Genomic DNA, 18776 nt, shown 5'->3' on the forward strand with positions numbered 1-18776 from the left:
GCTCAGAACTATCCAGTACTGGACTAGGAATCCAGGCACAGTCAACAGAGTAGCAACTCTCAGCTGCCATTCCCTTTAGTTCAATTGGCATCCTTTCAAATCAAGGAACTTTCTAATGGCTCCAAAGGCTACGACACCATAACAAAATACATCTGTATCACTTGAAAGTCATCATAAAAAACATTGCTTATCCTCTTACCCATGTTGAGTGTGACAGTGATGATATTTAGGGACATGGTAGAATCGGTGATGCTGCTGAACGAAGACGACTGCAAAATACAACAGAAAATTCTCAAGGTTTTAAATGGCTCAGAATAAGACAATAAAAATAACTATTGAGAATTAATTCATTGGGAAGTGATTAATAGGTTTCCATTTGGAAGGCATCCAGAAACCATTGTGGCCTCCTCAAAATTATTCTTCATTTAGAATCTGTAAGGAAAAAAAATCTGAACACAATCTGCACTTTCTCCAAAGATTTGTTTACAAAATACACAGACCCAGTTCCTATATTAAGGTTTCTCAACTGAATTTTACATTGAATCATTTCTGCTTCCTGACTGTATGACTGACAGGCAGACATTTAAATACTAAAGTGCCCGGTGTAGTGTGTAGTGTGAATTATTACATCCACGGCTCCTCCCTAAAGAGAGGGGCGAACAACACAGGATCCTTCGGGAAGTGAGAAGACAGGCACTCCCTCCCTCCAAAATGAAATACAAACGTGCTTATCGAGTATCTTCTAAAACTTTACTCCAGTTCTTGTGATAAAATGTATGCATACTCATTCTTTAATCTGTGAAGACTGATATTTATAAGAGAACACAACATTTACTTCAAGAAATATGTCATTTGGACCATCCTCACTCTGCCACCATAGGACTAGCACAGAAAGGGCAAGAGAAAAGATTTGCTATTTCCTATTAAACGTAGATTTCTCCTTTCAGCAGAATGCAAGTCTCGGCAATTTATACATCAGATGTCTAACACCACAGACACCCCTTGCCCACATCAGCCAGTAGCATAATGGAGGTTCTCCTGCAGAGGCCGGTCTTGAAAGAGACAACAAGAAATGCGATCACTTCACAGTAAAAAGGAGAAAGGGAGAGGAGAAAAAGAGTCTTGACTCTAGAGCTGCAGAACTTCAAATGTTAGAGATTTAGTCCATGGTAGATTGGAGCCAAAGGGAGCCTTTCCAATGAATTCAACAGGGCACAGACCTGTTCTGGACCCCTTCCTAGTTCACCTGCTACACTCAAAAATCACAGTTCACCTCCTTGGAAAATTATGATGCCAACCTTACCCTGTCAATCTGTCGCATCCTTTGTTTCCTCCTCCTGCGTTTATGCTTCCGTATGAGCCGGGATGAAGTACTTTGCTCAGTGGAGCTACTCAACCTGAGGGAAATTGAGAGCAAATGTCAACTCTGTAAAGCTGAGCCATTTGCATTTCTCTGCACCCTGCCAAAAAAAAAAGGCTGGTTCCTACAAATGCAGGAGAGAGTAAATCGTACAGACACCATCAGCTAGCTTACAACATATCGCTCAGCTTGTTGCTGAATTGCTGCTCAATCCCAGTATGTGCTGTACCTTCGCCTCTGCCTAGGAGCAGAGAAGATACCAGCTAAACTACAGCATGGATTAGAGAGTATAATTTACTGGCTTGCTTTCTTTTGGGAGCAAGACTGAGTGCAACCCACACCTCAAAAAGCGTGTATCACCCTGATTTAACCACCCAAAGGTCAGAAGTAGCCATCTTCCACTACTTTAAAGGTGGTCCTGACTCCAGGCCCATCAAAGAAAAATGCACGCTCCAAGAACAATCGTACATTAAACAATGATATTAATCTCTGCTCTGAGAGAACAACAGACAACCCGGAGAATCTCTTAATATTCATTTTTGTGAGTCTTGTCATGGTCCTGTTATTTTCGTCTCCTGCTATCTACCCTGTTACCAGGATCTTAATGCTGGGGCTTGAATTCAATGAAATAAAGTAGCAATTGATAATAGCTACTACCAAATAGTGGCAGAGGAATAGTGAATGTCATTTACCTTTACATATTCTGTTAGTTTTATTTTGTTGTGGGTTTTTTTTTCAGGCTCTTCACACTTGTAGAACCTAAATGTGCCACTCTCTACATATAAATCCTTAAGATCCCCCTAAGAGTTCGGAAAGTTAATCATTCTCATTTTACAGATAGTGGACTGAGACACAGATTGGATTTGCCCAAATTAATTTCAGAAGCCTGGGACAAAGCCTAGATTTCAGAGATACCAGTGTAACACCACAGAGACATCTCTCCTCTATTTATTATGTTAAGAATGGCAAAAAAAGACAAAGTAATGCTCCATCATTAACCAAGATTAAAAAAAATCCAACCCTGTACAAAACAATTGAACTGGCACTGTCACAAAGAAAACAGTGCCAGTCTTTTTCCCGAGTCTCCATGTCCCGGTCTTCAAAGTTCTAGCCACATGCAGGAATGCTAGAATACCTCAAGGAAAACTTGATAGAGCAACTTCAAAAAGGAGCTTGCTGTCATGAGATTACAACCCACCACACCGGGAAACCCATCTTGCATAAAGTAGGTGTGTTTTACTCAACCATACTGAGCTGAATATTACAGATGATGGAACTGCTCAGAGGGTGTGAATCTCTTGACATTCTCTTTGAGTTCACAAAACTATTTCAGGCATGTTAACCTCACACACTCCTTTTTTCCCCTCCCAGCAAGGCAAATTAATTTAAAGAGCCAAGAGGTGGTATTTTCAAAAGAGATCAAAATTTTGATAATTCTCAGTTTGTGGAAACAGCTCACATCACCTGGTTTTCTGAGGCTTTACCTTTACAACATGAAAAATAAAGAGGTGTCTCAGATGCAGGGCTCCCAAAATTGGACTTGTTCAACATTCACCACTCTTCTTGAAAGTACTAGCAAAGATTGACACAAAAACCTCCTCTTACATTTTACTACCAATATTCTCCCTCTTCCTATTTCCTCTCTGTTTTCATTCTTCTCTCCTCTCTCAGAACATCTCATTGATAGGATTCAGCTAAAACTTTCCACCACACAACAGTTTAGGGAGAATTTGAAGAAAGGCAAGGCATGTTGCTCACATCACAGTGAACCTGCCTGCTTTTTAAGAAGGGCAGCAAAAAGAAAAGAGGCAAAAGACTGGGGGAACTTTTCTGCATATACACAAGTCAAACAACAAGATACCTTCAAAGGCTATGAGAGAGATGTGAGTGCCCTTCTTCCACTGATTAGAATAAGAATTCAACACTCCAAGCTGCAAACAAACCCTCTGCTCACAGGCTCTATTCCCTGCTGCAGACAGAACACAATGGTGTTCTGTCAAGCCCTGCTCTTTCGCATGATGAGGCAAGACTTTCCACTAGTTTTGGAGACACCTGAGCTAGCCCATACCAGAAAGGACAAAACCTTAAAATTTTATCTGTCCTTTTGGCTACTACAATCACACTTCCAAGTCATTCACAGCATCCAGGCAATTGATTTTCATTGTTTATACACATATTTCACCTACTGCTGCATCATATTTTTTCGCTTTATCCCAGTGTGCATCACTTCAGGAGTATGCAGTACTTTCTGTCACCAACCTTTTTTAGAATGGCATCCTCTAATGGTTACTGTGGATAAAGAGAGTTCATTAAATTCATACACATCATTTCACTTATTCAGTTTCCCATTACTACGTTTCTGAAAGGAGTAATGCCTCTGGCTAACATTGCCTACTGTAAAAAGCAGTTTTAAGTTAGCAATGTTCATATAGCAGAGAAAGAAAATGGAGAGAAAAACTATACTGAAAGCCACACCTGCCTGCAGCAGGAGACCACGATGGGAATTCACCCAGTAGCAAAGTTCTTCCTCCACTTTCCAGACAATGGGCGTTTTATCTGCATAGCAAGTTATGGAAATGAGGGGTAGGAACAGTAGTTTCAGCAGACAGTTCACTGAATTTCTTTGTCTCGAGCAGTCCTGGCAGTAATCTGGTGCTATTTCATCACACTTTACATCCTAAGAAGCAAGCAACTTAAAAATACCTTCCAATGTATGTTAGTATACTTCCTCTGTCAATATTTTTTCCTGATCACAGACAGCACATAAGGTCTGCTGACTGCCAAGGTTGCCTGGCTATGCCAATTTCTTCCTCCAGCTCTAGTGCACATCAATATGGTGTTGCTCAGAAAAACAAAGGATGATTGTTTCCAGCTTTTAGTCTGATTTTCTAAAATTGGACTGGACAAAAATACCTTTTGCCAGCAATGACTATAGCTAGAAAACAGAAATTGCTCTCTGAGTCCTTAGAAGGGATATTTTAATCAACCATCAAATACAGCACATAAAAATACTTTCATTACAACCTTTAGAGAGATATATCAGGGAAGAGTTCAAAAAGATGGACTGGAAAAAAAGAAGAAAAGTCTAAGTAGACTACAGAAAGGCAGACAGAGCACAGCTGAGGTGATGAAGGTATGAACAATTAGCTTATGTTCATATCAGCATCTTGTTTCTTCTTCACTTTCGCCCTCCCTATTTACTTTGGCAACTTGGGGGTGAGACTACTTTGGAAAATTTATTCAATTTCAATATATGACCAGAAGTTTACATTCCTCTGTAGGCAGCAAACATTCTGAATTTTTCTTTTAAATTAAACCAGCAAAAACAAAGTATTGGCAAATATCTGAACTTCTGTTACCAGATGATAATATGTGAAAAGCGAAGTTCTTTCTGCAGTATCCTTTTCCCTCTACTCAGCATTAGACTGGAAGAATGGAAATCAGTTCCTTAGAAAAGCCACAGTTCAAGTTTAGTTCAAGAGGAGGGACAGTATTTCAGAGAAGTAACTACTTGAGCTGAAACAGCCTCTCACATTAGTTGCACAAAACTGATGATCAGAAGGCGCTGCAGAAACATTTTTGTGTGCTTATACATTGGCTTCTATACAGATAAACATTAGAAAATGTTACTTATTACACTGGAAAAACCATACACGGAGAGCTCACTTAACTCAATTTTTTTCATCCTTTCCTGGGGAAAGCTGGACAATGACTTAAGTTGCCTTAATAAGCCTATGTGTAAGTAGAAGGCAAGACAGCTTGTTTCAGCAAGAATCCCCCACTGTGTGAAAGCATATTTGTAAACATCAGGTTTCACAGTCTCTGCAATTTCTTAGAAAGGAGTCAAGCCTATATCTATTTTCATGTAGCTATGGTATACTTCATCATGTCTTCTTGTAATTTCTTTCAAATCCATAGCCTTAATGCATCCTTGCTGAATCATTCATAAACACTGCATATCTCATATTCTAGGAGTATCTGGATGCTAAATAGCAGCTCAAACCTATTCTAATGAGGAGTAATATTTTGATCTCTGAAGTATCCCCAGAAATGAGTAAAAGTTATTATTACAATTTGATGAGCAAAACAAGATGGTATATTTGAGCTTTTGGGAACAATAAAGTGCAAAGATGAAAAACAAATCTGGAATCATAACTACTAATTTCCTGCACTAGCTACTGGCCAAAACCCTGACTGCACTTCTAACAGAAAGGCTAATAAATCCCACAGAAGAGATTTTTAAAAAGAATAATAATAATTTGTCCAATCTACATTCCCCAAAAGAAGGAAAAAAAGGTACCGATTTGTTAAAGAAAACTTATCCATACAGTTTAAAAAGAATTAATGTTAATTTCTTAAATTGGAAATAAACGTAATCAATTTTTTTTGCAGGAATTATTTTAGTTACATTGAACTCAGAATACTAATTGCAAGTTGCTGACAATAATCCTACAGCTACAGATGTCATATCTGCTAGACCTTTATTTGCTTAACAGAAGACAGAAATAAGGCTCTTACTGTAAAGTTCACCATGAGCTCCCTACATCAACCTGTACTCAAAATACGACCTACCTGCAAACAACATTAATGTTCAATTATATCATACTTTGAAAACAAAGGAAATAAATTATTGCACTCACACTACTTGAAAGATTCTGTACTGTCCTGTAATATCTGTGAACAAATTAACTCTTTGAAACAAAAAATTATTCTTTCTCTCTAACTAAATGCAACAGAACTTCCTTGGACTGGAAATCAACCAACTCTGCTGCCCTGCTCCTAGTTAAAAATAAAATAAACCAATGTCAAACGCACAGTTAGAAAAGCATCCTCAACCTTACAACCTCTTCACTTCCAAGACAGTAACGTCCTTCACACTTGATTTCTCTCAGTGACCTCCTCTGTACAATCTCCTTTACAATGCAGGTTCTGACATCAGAGTTCACCAGCTGTTATTAAACAAACTTACCCCCTTCAACCTCTTTTTCCCCAGGCCGCTGTCTCCAGCAGATCTGGAGCATGCTGGATGTTCTATTTGGCTGTATTTGCCTCTAAAAAAACCTCTCCCTGCCAGCACAATCTCTCATCTGCTTGAGAACATCATCACCGTAACACAACAGCATACCTTGGAGCATTCCATTTAGTTGTTCTTCCTGACTAGCTGGCCTGGCAGCTATTCTCCGTGCCAAACGCTTCTGCCCTAGCCTAGAAAGGAAAAGGCCTGTGCAGCAGCTTCGAAGAGTCTCTTTCTTCTCAGGTCAGACGCAGGAAGCTTTACTTTATTAATATAGAAAGATCTAGCTGGGTCTAGTATAATGTGCTTCAGTGGCCACCCTGACTGTGCTAATCCTGCCCTACTGCATATCTTGCTGCCATGGAAATGATTAATTTATTTACAAGAAACAAAATCAGCTGCAGGGTTGTTGTTGGTTTTGTGGGCTTGATTTTTTAGGGAGGGAAGGAGGGTTGGAAGCCCTAAAGGCTTTAGGAAGGCTTAGAGTACATTCAGGTTAACTACTGATCTTGCCAACCCTTTAAGCACATGAATATCCAGGTGAAGTACAAAGCATCCAGAAGGCTAATTTTCTGTATCTTCAGGTGTTGGCAACTTCACTGCAACTGCAAAATAAGTTCTTGAAACTAATTCAGGACCAAATCTTCAATGTTCATTTAGTTACCCTTTCAACCCTTTGGAAACACCCAGCCTTTAAACAGAATTTGAAGGAACTGCTGCTCTTCAACAGGTTTAAGCTATGATTAACTGCAAGACCAAATAGATCCACTGAGTTCAATAAGCTAATAATCTGTTTGCAAACATAGCACATGTTTAAGTATCTCCAGGACTAGTTGTTCTGTGCTGTTTCCATTCTACCTAAAATTTAAGAATATCACACTGCACCTTATTTATTTTAGCCACAGGTCTCTATGAACCACCAGAGATCTGTAATCTTCTTGTTCTCTGTCATTTAATAGAAATCTGTAATGGATTTTCATGGCTTATTTGGATGAGCAACAGCTCTAGAGACAGTGTTCAAAGAATGCTATCACTGCAGCCGGGAAAGGGAAGAGTATTGGTTTTGATTGATTTTACATCTTTAAAAATAGGTATTTTGAATCCAAGAGATGTATTGGCTTATAGAACTTTTACAGAACAACAAAAATATCTTTAGAGATTAACAAGGATGTCTTGAAATGGAGAGGTTTTTTGCAAAGGAATAATTCACATTCTCTCTGTCTGCACAAAAAGAAAAAATAATTAAGAAGTCATAAATATATGGCATTACAGCCTGCCCTTGCAACAGCATTAACTTTGATGAATCCCTGTACTGCTCATAGGCCTCAGACTATGCAATTACACAGGCATTCCTTTACAATTCAGCTTTAGTGAAGTGCATACTTATTAGGAATCTGTGCTGAAGGTATTCTGTTACAATATTCACAACATTACTTTATAAATAGGTAGACAGTTGCGCATTGCTTTGATCTTAAAATGTGATTCTTCTTGCTATTAAAAGGAAAGAACAGGAACAAAATTTTTCTCTTAATTGGAATAGTGGCTATAGGCAGCTTGGACAGCAAGCCCAATAACTTAAGCTTGTTTCTCAGAGCAGTGATTATAGAGAACATGATGTTACTGATCAATTATCAGTGCTCAAATCATATGTAGCAGGGAAAAAAAAAAGAAAAGAAAATGGAAAAAAAAAAAATTAATAAATCTTCTCATCTCACCAGTCAGCATGTTTCAGGAAGGCCAGAAATACAGTCAAGTGGCTGGGAAACAGATACAAACAGCATTTAACAGCTCAGTCACTATGCGAATGCCCTACCTGCTTGTGTTGTCATCATCATCAGAGTCAATGAAGCTGCTGGATTCCAGCTCACTACTCATCATGGTAGAAGAGCTGTCATAACCAGGAGGATGCTCACGGTGTCTGTCCAGTTTTGGATGGCCATTGATCCGAGGGACTGTAAACAAAATAAATGGAGTATTACTAGTCAAAGAAGAAGAGCAAGGAAGTGGCACTGCGAATAGCATGACATTCACACTGACAGCTGCAGACAACTCTGCAGGGGGTTCCTTATGCTGAAACCAAGCTCTTTGCAGAACCTGATTTCATTCAACAGCTGGAAAGCCTACTGCCCCTGGCCAGCCTGCCTGCCTGCCTACCTACCTTTTTCCTAACTTTTTCATTTTCTATGGCTCAGTTCATGGACAAGCCATAAATGGATCAACGCAGAAGTAGCAGGCATGAACAAGTACTATAATGGTATCAGAACATCAATTAGAATAGCCGTGAGAAGTTGATGTCAATAGGAAGGTACACATGAAGATCTTGGAAAAGCAGCAGATAACACAATTTGAGTTTAGTATGGATAGGCAGATTAACAGAAAATGTTAAACAGCACTCCTTAAGGAATTCTATTAATATCTCACCCATAAAACCACCTTTTCCTCAACCTGTGCTACGCATTCTTGTCCCCATACCTACACCACCTTGTCTGGGCAGTACAGCTCTATCAAAGTCACGTTGTCTTGACCATTCCACATGCATAAGATGCTTCAGAACAATTTCTTACTAATCCCTAGCTGTGTGAATGTTGTCAGACATGAACATTCATGCAGATAATCCCCTCGGTAAGAATGCCATTTACTTGAAAGCAGCAGTGATTCATCTTTTTCTAGAGATATTTTATGGATTTTCCTCTGCAAAGCAAACTCCTCTCCCTGCTTCCTTTCAGGGACTTCTCATTAGAAGACCCATAACCTGTTAAGTGCTCTATTTTTCCAAGAATGTTCCTTTCCCTGAAACAAGAAGGGCTCAGCTTGATAAGGCACCTGGTCAAGAAATAAACATAACAGGCTTCAAAGACAGACTGGTATTTTAAAACACACTCTCCAAACTCACAACTCCCTCCCAAGGTCCAAGGGATCTGCTCTTCAATTACAGAATAGAAAATCTTCATAAAAGAGGAATGTCTGCCGTAGGAATTATACATGATGGTGTGCAACTGTACACATTGAAAGTTAGTTGACAGTTCTTGCTAACTATTAAAGTAACATGGTTTGAAAAACCAAGAGCCACCCTAAATACCCGGCTGTGAAATCTACTGTGGCTAGCCTTCACTCCTCTATTTCAAATTGCTCAGAAGTGAAATAAAAAAACTGATTAGTTTTCTTCCTGCCTGAGGAACGTGGGCCTAATTATTTATGTCCATAAAGGGTTTTAAGAGATTCAGTAAAAGGTAACAGAGTCACATAAGATCTCATCTCATTTTTTTATACATGTATCTAAACCATTCATTTCTGCAAAGAAAAATAATTGAAGCATAAAGCTGTACAAATTCTCCTGCTATGTCACTTCCATATCGCGTTTGATCACTCAGCTTCTAGGCACATCTGTAGGTATACAAAATGACTGTGAAAACACTTAAGCTGGCTACCCAAGAAAAGCAAATCTTCTTTCAAGTCACAGAGCAAAACCAAAGCTCCTTCCCTCCTGCAACAGCACTGAGCTTTGGTTTGAAGAGAAGCTGAACAGTACCAACCCTTCGTCATCCTTCTCAGAACTGATACTTGTTTTTCATCCTGCCATGTGCTGAAGGGCAGTTGAGATGACACCATTTATTCAAGCCTCTTCTGAAACTAGCACATACTAGTAATAATGAGTCAGGGACTGACTGCTGTCCTCTAGGAGCTGCCTTAAAGTCAAAGGCTGTGTGGTGTTAAAAAAATGAAGCTTACCAGGTTTCAATTTCAGGCTCTGTCTCCAGAGCTCCTTACTCCTAGCATTTCCATTTCTCACTTCCTCATGTGTAAAATGGAGACAGAACAGCATTTGCCAGAGCTTTTTAGACTGCACATTCTACAGTATAGAAGTCCTCTCCTCCCATAATTTGGTTGTCACAACTACCATAATGTGCTCCCAGTATTGGGTGGTAACACTAGATCTCACTGAAAAACTATTAAACAGTTTGTCAACAGCAAGTTGAGGCTGCAGAACGACAACTCTTCATAGACACAGCGGGAAGAAAACATTTAAAGGCCTGAACTTTCAGTTCTGTCTGAATAACTGTGTTTCTTTCAGTACTACAGATGAGTAGGTGAAAATAAGTACCTTCAGGAATCCCACATCCACACTCGAATAGACTCCTAGCTCTGCCTTTAAACTAAACTCTAAGGAGCAGCCAATTACGCTTGCATCTGCCAGATGTATACAGCTAAAAAGAAACACAGAGGCTGGCCAAATTTTACTCCTTCTAAGCTGGCACTAACAGCTTAGAGGGAGTATCTCAACCAGACACAAACCGATACAGCTGTTTATGGCATCGTTACTGAGGAGGTGAAGACTTATATTGCATTGTTTCTTCTCATCCAGAACAGGCAACTTTGACCTTCGAGAGTCAAGGTCAAGTAATCCATTCTAGAGAGTCCCTGAATGTTCAATCCAGGCTTTAAAAAAAACCCCCATTTTTTCTTTCAAAGTTCCTTTCATCTGTAACAAAAATAGGAAAGAAAAAAAAAAAAGAAGGGAAAAGACATCCACATTCTAAAGCTGAGAAAACAGCACTTTTCAGCAAATTAATAAGCTTTAGACAGTCAGAGTTCTGTCTTTTAAGACTAAGGAGAGCGTCACAAACTTGAACAATTAAAATTCCTCCTTTTCTTGTGCTACATATTCATTTTTTAAATCTTTATATAGTGCAGCCTAGAGTTCAAAATATTTCACTAGATCTGGAAACCTGGATGCTAATCACAGCATTGAACAAATTCAACTCAATCTCTTCAGCCTCAGCTTAAGTATAAAATCAAGTCCAGCCACCTTGTCCGTTTATTTTTTGCTTCTACACAGTGAAACATCAGAAACTGTGGAGCAAATTAAAGCCTCTTAATCCAGCAGATTGCATAACCCAAATATGCATTCACTGGAAACAGTACTGGAACAGCCAACAACTGACACTGGCACCACTATCTAGCAGCCAGATAACTTTCAAGGAAGCAAAGCATTCCATACTCTGATCACATGAACCCCTTCTCTCTCTTCTGAACATACTTCAGCTTTAAACCTGATTTCAGGAGCAATTGTTAGCTTGCAAGAATATCATCACCAAAAATCAGTGTGTTGGACTATCAGAACACATGCAACACCATCACCCTTACAAGCTCTGCACAGTTTTCCTGAAGAGGGAATAACAATCAAGAAAAGGTGGTGACATACGTACAATGACTTAGGGCAAAGCACTCATGATTCTGAGCTATGATGGACAGAGACTCTCACCAAATGCAAATCCAACACAGTCCCAAGGAACTTTGAGTTGGTTGCTGATTACTCGATAGTCTTGCTTCCACTGATGTTTCCTTTCTGACTTCAACAGGAAGTGACAGCAAATCTTAGAAATTTACTAGCTAGCACACAATTTACAACAAATCTATTATCTTTGCCCCTTCTGAGTTTTATATTTCTATTTTTCATAAAGGAGCAGTATAAAAGCTAGAATGGATGGAAGTCAAAACATCAGCCCTGGAGAAAACTGACTTCCATTTCTCCACTTGAAAAATCCCTTCTTATTTACTACTGTGTTTCTTTTCCTGCCTTCCTCTGCTATTCATGACTTGCAACTTATAGAAGTAATCACATCAATGTTGGGCGATAATGTTGATTTAATTTAGAGAAGCTGACGTTAAACAGAGCCCTGATATTAAAAACAAGCCCCTTTCAGAAGCAGCTTTCCAGCTCTGATTGGGTGGGTAGTAGATTACAGAAAATAATGACCTGGATTTTATCCACATTTAACTGGTATAAATAGGAAGCAAATTTGAGCAGCGTGCTTCTCTCATCAGAGATACTTTATTTACATTTGGCTTTGATTATTATTAAGTATACAGCCCAGAAAGAAAGTTGCCAGCATGATTTTGTAATCTTTCTCTGCAAAACTAGTCTGTTTATGCAGCTGGGGAGGGAGGGAGTGTGCCTCTGGTCATCAATAGGTGGGTTGTCTCAAGTGCCCACTAGAAATCACCAGTCCCGTCTCTCCCATCGCAGGTCATGATTATTTGACAATGCAGATTCTTCATTTCATTCCAAGTGGGTGGTCTAAAAGCTTTCACTCCTGTGGACCTTTTCTGCTCTAAAACGCCATCCTGCATTCAATTCTCTGCTGAGAATTCTGGATGTCATCAGTTAGGGAGCATTAAAGGTAGAAATCTACAGATTGCAATTTCCAAGCTCTCAACCGGACCTTGCACAGCTGGCAGTGAGGATTGCTATGAAACCAGGACATGTTTCAAACAGTCACATCTCATCCTTTGTGGGTTATTTATTGAGAAAATTTTTGTCCTTAAAAACTCTATGAGCAGATAGCTATTTTATAGAATTTGCAATTCAGAGTCATTTGCCTAATACTTTTAATAGATAAAAACTCTGTGTGTAATTCAGCTGATTTGTTTTCCATGTCTCTAACCACTGGACGCCATGGTCAGCAGTTGCGTGTTTTTTCTCTACTAGTAAGGAATTTCTCAACTCCGGATCTTAATTTGCTTCCTGCTAGCATCCTAAAAGACCGCTCATGCCATCTCTAAGGAAGCTTCCTTCAAAATTTACATTTATGCCACTAAAGTAATTCAGCTGTCACCCAGTTCCAATTGCTTAGCATTGGGCTCAAATACAAGCTTTCTGACTCTATTGTATTGTTCTTATCATCATTTCTTATAAGAAATGCTCTTCCTCTCCTGCTTGGCCTAAGACACACGAAGGATTACAGTACAAGCAGGCACATACAACAAAGTGTGATTATTTTGCAGTCTATGTAATTATTGACAGGAGCTGAAACCTTTTGGCTTCCCAAACATTCTGCAGTTTAAATTGTTTCCTGTTGTTTCAGAGACTATAAACTTGAAGCTAGGACTTGTGTTCCTATCAGATGGAATGGGACTGCTAACCTCATGTCTAATACTGAGTCTCAAACCGCTTCCTCATTCATTATCAGGTGAATAATTTATCCCACACATAAACTTGATCAGTTCACAACCATTATGAAGAATTAATGGCCCACATCTCTCTAATGCTCTTTAGTTCTCAGGGGCAATTTTCACACAAAGGACAATTTTAAGACCAGATAGAATTTTTAACCAGCTGAAGGCTGCCTCAAATGTGCTGTGCGAAAACTCACCATTGGAGTGTTTTCTTTAGCACTCTACCTTTCAGTGAAACAGAAGTACCTCTGTAGTACCTCTGTTACACTGCTAGATCACCTGCATTTGGCAGTGAAAACACTGAATTTTCACTCATTTGCTTTTCAACTAAAGTAACAGAGAAAGTTTAAGACAAGTGATGCTTAGTGCTTACTAGGGATTTTTCAGCATAGAGAGAACAATCAGGAATACAGAGGAAACCAAAGCGTGGAAGTGGCATCCATAGGTATTTTCCCCTCAAGCCTGCACATTTTCTGTGTTAACTAAAGGACAAAAACCCTGCAGTTTGATACAGTGCCATGGCCTGTATATGGGGTATGTCTGAACGACTGGCTGGCAGTCCCTGAAGGGATGCACTGTTAACTCTGACAACTCACATGGCTGGAACACTGCTGTAAAGTTCACTTGAGAATCTACAGTACCAGCATAGTCCTGAGGGCCTCAGGCAATGGATATGTAAGGTCCCATTTCTGTGCAAAGGTAACAGAGCTTGTGCCCAAGAAATCAAGGACAGAGTCAGTGCTGCAGCCTACAAATCCCAAGGAACGCTCAAGAGCAACGGGTCCAACACGGCAGGATCCACATTCAGGAGACTGGGGAGCATCCATCTGAGGATTTCATCAATGCTGCAATACATTAGTATGGACATAAACCCCCCCAGCCCAATAATAACCACCCAAATTTTCACGCACCCTTTAGATCTGGTGTGCGTTATCTCATTTTTATACAGGGTACCTCAGTTTCCCTGCACAAAATAACGGCACTGACTGCTTAGAAACTTCAGTTGAAATGAATGTTAATACCTACAGCGATACATGTGGGGCTGTGCTTCTGGGTAACATCTGACTGGTTCCAATGGCCTCATCAGGTGGTGACACCACTTGTGACAATATCTCCTACTGGGAGCGGGTCTCAGAGAGGAACGCTGCTGTGAGTGGAGCTCCTGTTGCCTCTCCTGTTGTGGCTGGCTCCTACCAAAACACTTCAAAAACGTGGGAGTGACCATTTCCCTGCCCGCACTGTGCCCACTTAAGGAAATCCCCAGCATGCACTGTGACTATCACTCTGTCCAAGTCCAACAAACATATCCAGATGTACATGGAGCTTCCCACAAGTAGTTATTTTTCAGGCACAGTGTGAGAGAAAAAAAAGAGCCAGTTCAGGGCTCCTGCTGGGACACCGGAAAATTCCATTCCTGAAGACTCAAAGATTATGAAATATATATATATTTTTGCATGCTCTTCCTCCATGACATAATCCCAAGGAAGCCTGTGCCCAAGAGGCAGCGCATCTGGTAGGCAGTGTATCTTGAAGGACTGGGGAAATAGAACAAAAATCATTTGCATTGACTTTGCCATTTGCCACTCTGCCATTTCCACAACACACTTTGTAATCACATCTGCTGGATACGAGTCACTCTTTTTCATGGATCAGTTCTGAAAATCCAGATCTTTTTGTAGCCACGTTTTTAATGGGATCCTGTAAGATGACATAGCTCTCTTTATCCCAATAAACCACACATAAATAGACCTTTGGAATTTGCATACTTTTGAGAATATAGTCAGGCTACTAGAGATTATACTGATTTGGGGCTTCTTTTAAATTATCTCTTATTTTAATGTATTACAGAAATGTGTCTCAGATCTCAATCCATGGTTTTCCAGTCCCTCATAAAATTTCTCATTTTTGGAGATAGAGGTGAAGGAATTTTTCACCCAAGAATAAAATCCCCAAACATATATGTGTGTTTCTCATCATTAAATTCCATATATTTCTGCTAGCGTCTTTACGAAGAGCAAAATGTTTCTCAGCCTTAACCTGATGCAAATGCCAGTGATGGAGCAACTCCACTTGTTCTAGAGAAAGTCTAAGGCAGATGGACTGTTCTGTCAGGACACAAACCACTTAAAGCAGCAACACTGTAAAAGTTTACAAGGCCTAAATATGGGCATCATCATTAGAAATTGTAATGCAGACAAGTTTCACAACATCAGTTGAAGTTCGGCACATGGCAAACCACAACCACACTATAGAAACAAATGTTGGATCTCATGTGTGTGCGTGCTCGTGTCTAGTGGAGGTTCACTGAGACTTGCATTTTAAGGTCTTCACTTAGAATCAGGGACAGACCATGCCTCGGTATCAAGCAGAGGTTTCTGTCCATCCTGGTGATATCTACGCTTGACTAACAACTGATAGAACTTTGTTTCACATACCTCAAATACTCTCTCAAACTACATGCCCTGGCATTTCTAGTGTGCACTTCAATACCGCAGCACAGAAGCAGTGTTTGCTGAATTATTAACTTCTTACAGAAGGACAAAAACTTCAGAAACTACGAACATTTGCAGCTTCTGTGCAATTTAATAAGGACTGCAACAGCTCAGCTGCTCTCAAGGTTCAGCCATTCAAACATTTCAGAAACAGTTTCATGTTCTTTGACTGGGTCTTCAGGGCAAACACAAAACAAATACAATATGGCATTAATTTGTTAAAGATAGGACGTTTAAAAAGATGATCCTTTCAAGCGATACTACAATTGTGTCAGAAACCTCTTTCAACTCCCCATTTTCCTGAGAGTTTTTCATTAGCCTTTCTTGCCAGTTGTTCCTCACAAGCCCAAGGAATCGGGACAAATGCAAGACGGTGATACTTTGTGTAAATTAGTGTTTGCTTTTAGTACCATTAACGGCAGCGAGGTTTAATATCACAGTGGTCTCAGCATTCTTGTGCGGAGTTACCACAAGATGCTGCGTTATGGCAGATGCTAGTACCTCAGACGCTAAATTTAAAATAGATTTACCGCGTTTGTTCAAGATTTTAAGCTGAGCTCTTCAAAAAGTAAATGTTCTCTAACATCATCCAGGTCAGTTTTGTCATCTGATTCAGAGTCTGTCCCAGTATTATGGATTACTTGGGTATGAACGAATCCGTGTTTTTTAACGGGTCTCTATGAAATTCTAATGCTTCACAGGGAATAGCGTTTTGAAAGTGCGCCTTCGCTCCTGGAAAACTTCACCGTCTCTAACGTCGAAGTAATCTTCTTTCCCCCCGGTCTCTCCCCGAGACTCAGGTCACTTTCAGCCATACAGAAAACCCCTTGATCCTCTCCCCCATCAGAACACCTTCTCCCGCCTCCGTCCCGGAGCGAAGCCGGCGGCGCGGTCCCTCTCCGGCCCCCACCGCTCCCCCGCGCAGCGCAGGGAGCCGCGGACGGTACTCACGGCCCGGTCCGGTCACGGAAGGCGGCTGTCCTGCCGGCGGGCTCAGGCTCCGCGATCCCGCGCAAAAGGAGGCCGTGGGGATGGCGTCCGTGGGCTCCCACGTTACCTCAGCTTTGCGTGCGGGCACCGAGCTTAAGAGTTCTTCCATCGAGACTGGAAACCGCTCACCGAAAGCGAAACCCTCCCCCGCGAATGAATGCCTTCGGGGGGTGGGCAAGCTACGTCTACGCCTTGAATGACTTGGGACAACTTATTCTAGGGGAAGCAAGGCTGTCCTTAAAAATAAACAAAATAAAAAGGACAGTCCTACTGACGCGGGATCTGGAGTTGCCGAGTATCATGTTTCCAGCGTACAAAGAAAACACAAAGCATGTGGTTTAGGGTTGTCTTGTAGGTTCGGGAGACCCACCAGAAAGAATAAGCAAACAAAAACTTCGTCCCGTCCCATCCCTGTCACCTAATGGGGAAGGAAAGCAAATTTCTCACACGTAAAGCACTGCCAGGGAAATCAGATGCAGCAGCAGGCATCATACACCGCTTAGGAGACAAGACACAGATTTATATGGTATTTTACATGCTCCTCGGATTCTTCACAAGCATTAGGTACAAAGAAAGTGAAAGGCACAGACAAGTTGAGATGGATGAATGATGGCAGTAATGTATATATTTTGTCTGTCTGCCATGACTCAGTCTGACATGGGATTTTGTTGCCTGCAGCAGGACTGCACCTGGAACGCTGCAGTCAGATCTGAATATCAGCAGCAGAAATTCGTTGGCGCCTTTAAGCCCATTCCGAACAGTCAAAGCAACAGCCAAAACACTGCTAATACAGAATTACAGAAGGAAATGGAAAAGGACCTGCACCTTTTGAAACATGGTGTCAGTTTCTAAGTTCTTTTCTGCATGCCACATCCAAGCAAACAAACTCGGTTCCACTACAGAGATGCAAAGGGAAGACCCCAACAAAGGAAAACCCCATATCTAAATGCAGTTTCCCTCCCTTTTCCTCCTTAACTCTCACCTTTTCTGTAGCGACTTAGTTATATCAAATATAAACATATTATAATTATTATAATAATAATAGTAATTAAATATATTTATTATACAAAGATATATTTTTAAAGACTTCTGATTAGCAGTGCATTGGCCTACCTGCGTAAATTAAACCTTCAATTTATGGCTTTTCTCGTATCATTCAATATAAACTAAAAATGGAAGTGAACTGTTCTCTGAGCACTGTAAAAGGTTCACTTCATTGTTTCCCTAAAAGCCAGGGCACAGCTGGATTCAGCTGGAACTGGAATGGGTAAACAGATGTGAGGTAAAGAGACGGGCTTTTAGTCTCATTTTGCAGATCTGAAGCGGCACTGATAGTTGAGATCAACATCCGTATTTCTAGATATTCCAACTAAAATACACCTGGTTTATATACTAGATCAGAAGAGCTCACTATACTAATAATGCCTTCTGTTTACATTTTTTCCCTTTCCTTTTTCCAGCTATATCTTCTCTGTTAAATTTTAAACAGAAAAAATGCATTCAATTTCACGTTTCCTGTTTGAACTAGATCTTCTTTTATAGAAAAGCTCCTATACACCCCTCCAATAGATAAAAGTGGCTTTACCAGTATGCAAACACACTTCAATTTTAACCATGTTTTATACCTCCTGAACAGCACCAGGTAGCCTTGAAATCACAGGAAAAGTTTCCTGTGTAATTAAGATGTGCATTTAAATCCATAAAGTTTTTGTAACCTCTCTACCCAATTAAAATTCCCTTTTCTAAGTTTTTCTAATTAGGCCAGCATTGTTTGGGGGGTGAGGGTCGGAATCCATTACTATAATTGAGTGAGTACTTTCACAAACCATGATTATGAGAGTTTTATTCATACAACACTCCCAGGTATCCAAGACCTTAGCCTAAACAAGAATCATTCCCTGCTCTGGTTCAATGCCTCTCCCACTAATAACGAGGGACTTTCTGCCCTGTTGACCCCCTGCTC

General features: G+C 40.3%; 1 protein-coding gene across 4 annotated transcripts in view; it reads right to left on the bottom strand.

The window, feature by feature from the left end:
* The window catches only part of DVL1 (dishevelled segment polarity protein 1), a 105411-nt gene that overhangs the window by 20074 nt on the left and 66561 nt on the right, over positions 1-18776 (bottom strand). For 3 of the 4 annotated variants that reach the window (XM_069782648.1, XM_069782647.1, XM_069782650.1), the window contains exons 5-7: positions 8188-8326; positions 1304-1397; positions 200-269 (exon numbers count right to left, since the gene is read on the bottom strand). In XM_069782648.1, the coding sequence (XP_069638749.1) occupies positions 200-269; positions 1304-1397; positions 8188-8326 (303 nt within the window). Of the gene's footprint in view, positions 1-199; positions 270-1303; positions 1398-8187; positions 8327-14357; positions 14616-18776 lie in introns of those variants that run through there. The other variant, XM_069782649.1, reaches the window with a different exon arrangement.

This window comes from Haliaeetus albicilla, chromosome 4 (genome assembly GCF_947461875.1).
Source record: "Haliaeetus albicilla chromosome 4, bHalAlb1.1, whole genome shotgun sequence".
In the NCBI taxonomy this organism is placed as follows: domain Eukaryota; kingdom Metazoa; phylum Chordata; class Aves; order Accipitriformes; family Accipitridae; genus Haliaeetus; species Haliaeetus albicilla.